The sequence below is a fragment of the Parasteatoda tepidariorum genome, chromosome 5 (genome assembly GCF_043381705.1).
Source record: "Parasteatoda tepidariorum isolate YZ-2023 chromosome 5, CAS_Ptep_4.0, whole genome shotgun sequence".
Lineage (NCBI taxonomy): Eukaryota > Metazoa > Arthropoda > Arachnida > Araneae > Theridiidae > Parasteatoda > Parasteatoda tepidariorum.
In genome coordinates, this window is record NC_092208.1 from 69724913 (window position 1) to 69727883 (window position 2971).

Sequence of the window (2971 nt, forward strand, 5' to 3'; positions counted from 1 at the left end):
TCCAGCTTTATACAAGGTGCGAATGTTCCGTGTTCCAAATCTCATGTCCTTTTTCGTTCCGAGTCGTCTGGGTGGATGTGAGCCGGGTTTTGCATTTTGTTGAGGTTTCTTAACTTGAGCTTTTTTTATCCGGGGTGAGGTAGTTAGCCCCACGCCCAACCCCCAACCTGGAGGACCAGGGTGTTCCTCTTGGTCAGGTGTCTCCCCTCCGACCTGACCGGCTTGGGTGACCCTGCCAGTAGCTAAGCTACAGCCGGCATAGCTCTCGGGATCGACAACGATACATTTCTCAAGCAATCAAAATTGGCCTAACTCTTCCAGCTACTACTTGCACTATTGAGCGCACGTTTAGTACAATGCGATGCATCAAAACATGGAATCGGTCTATAATGTCTCACCAGAAATTAAGTAGTTTGTGCATCCTCAATGTGCATAAGAAAAGAATCAAAGATGACTCAGAATTCATTGAAAAAGTTTTAAACAGATTTGGACAGCTGACAAGACGATTACAATTATTGTTTGATTAGGCAATTTTTCAATTGTAATGTAGGAATAATTACTTAATTATTTGTTTTTGAATAAAAATATTTTTAATAAAAAAAATTTATAACAAAAATGTTTTTCTGTATCTCTTTAATTGTTTAAAAAAAAGCCAGGGGGGTGCAAGTGCACCTCCTTGCACCCCCCTGCCGGCGCCGTTGGACCACGTGTATTACACCACTGATTGTAGACACGTTGAACAGTCCGCATCGAAACACCAACAAATCCAGCAACTTCATTCACCGTATGACCATGGTCACATCCAAACACGATTGCCCCTGTTCGCCACTCTATCACATCCTTACACTTACCCATATTTATGCACAAGTTTCGCTTGAAACTAAAATATCTCACTGACGGCTACTTGCCTTTGATCACGTTGAGGCACTGCGCACGCAGTTGAACACGTCACTTGACCACTGCGTCCTCTAACGAAACCTAAGGATTCATTGGTGCTTGCGCACTAGGGGATTAATTTTTTTGTCCGGTGAGCAGACACAACCAGTTGATTTTAGCGGTTTTCTTCCCGTTTTGCAAATATTCAATAAAATCTAAAAAAATCATAAATATATAAATGACTAGTTACAGGTAAATGTAAAGGTTTACATATGTAAAGGTGTGCAATATGTGGACATTTAAAAATTGCATTACTGTATGTAAAAACTTATTATGGTGATACTATTACCACTTTACGAAGAAATGTATTGTAGAGGAATTACCAAGTGTAAAAAAAGAAGAGCTAGTTTTAGTTAGTTTCAGGTTTATATATACTATTTTTTTTTATTTTTCTTGCTATAGGTAAAAAGATATGATTTATTACATTAAAAAAAACGAGTTTATGTAAAAGAAAAACCTTAGAGTGATGTATTAATTCCTGTGGAATAAGCATAAACTATAAAATTATATGACTAGTAAAAACAGCTTAAGTCCTATATATTGTTTTTTTCACGCTATAAATTATGCAGCCTGCAATTATTTGAAATTGAATATATCGTTTTAAAAGTTTTGCTTTAGTTCTCCACCTCTAAAAAAATTAATTCGCCACAGCCTCAAATAGCTAGAGTCAGTATACTTTTATATTTTATATCAGATTTTTTATCAGACTTTTATATCAGATTTAGATATACTTTTAAGAAATCCATTTCTAATGATTGTTAGAATCACTATTGATTTAGCTTGTAAATCCAAGATTGAAATAGAAAAACAAACTATTATTTTAAATATGAAAATAAAATCTTTGGGAAAACCCAAAAGAATTGGCAACTATGGTGGAGTTGATTTTAACTCCAATTATACTATTATTGAGCCCAAAATTGATTAGTTAGAGCCTGTAACTTATCTTTATTCTTATAACTTAGATATAAGTGTCAATTCCTAACTCATGTATTTTCTTGACCCATTTTATTTAGGATTGTTAAATAATGTCTTTAGGTCACTCATTTCGAAGCATTCGGTACTACATTTATATCACGGTATTTATATCTGACTCAAATCATTACTTTTCTGTTATCACTAATCACAATGATTTATCTTTTTACAGGAATGAGTGCAGAAGTATACAGAGATTTTTCAACACTTTGTACAACTAGTACTGAAGTTGAAAGTGCTGATGTTCCCGCAAGCATCGAAGTAAGAAATTAATCACAATATTAATATATTGCAATGTTGTTAAAAGTGGCTTTGTGCAATTTTGGTACGTATGCAGATAAAACCATGCTTTACCATGCTTTTTTAATATTGGTTAAAATTTGAAGTATTGCAGTACCATGATTTTAGAACACAAAACATTCATATTTGTGTTCTTAATAATTTATAGTTAACAAGAATGGCTTGTTTTCATAAGAATGAAATGAATAAGTAACTAGTCTTTTTCATTTTCATAAGAGCCCATGAGATCGTTGTTCCATAATCTTATCGAGAACAGCAAATTTCGACAGAAAATTTTAGTCGGACGGGACATAAAGCGACCTTAGTCAGTTATTTAAAGTAAAGTGACATACTTCGTCTCTTGCTGTTTGTAGAAAAGCTCTTGCAAAACGTTTAGAAGCAATTAATTTTACAATTCTAGTAATTTGTAACATTGGTTCAATTATTGCCAGTTGGCTAAACTGCACCGCAAATTGCTAACGGTTATCTTTTTGAACAACACGGAAAAATATTGAATTAACGCTGAAAACATTTATCTAATTTTTTTAAAATAAAAGGTCGAATAAAGTAGGAATAGAATAAGAAAGAAAAAGATAGGAATCCATTTTTACACAAATCACTTAATAATTATAAAATTATTAGTTTATCACTATTACACCACATAGTAACGCCAAATTATGCGTCAAATTTAATAGTATACTTGTTTCAAGTATTTTCGTATTTTCTTACTTATATATTATTCATTAGTATTTTTATCTTTTTATTATATATATGTCTTGTGCTG

General features: G+C 33.0%; 1 protein-coding gene across 1 annotated transcript in view; it reads left to right on the top strand.

Moving 5' to 3' along the window:
- The window catches only part of LOC107441118 (rifampicin phosphotransferase), a gene marked incomplete at its 3' end in the record, with an annotated part of 93960 nt that overhangs the window by 74805 nt on the left and 16184 nt on the right, over positions 1-2971 (top strand). The window contains 1 exon segment of the mRNA XM_071181070.1: positions 1972-2169. Coding sequence (XP_071037171.1) covers positions 1972-2169 — 198 coding nt within the window.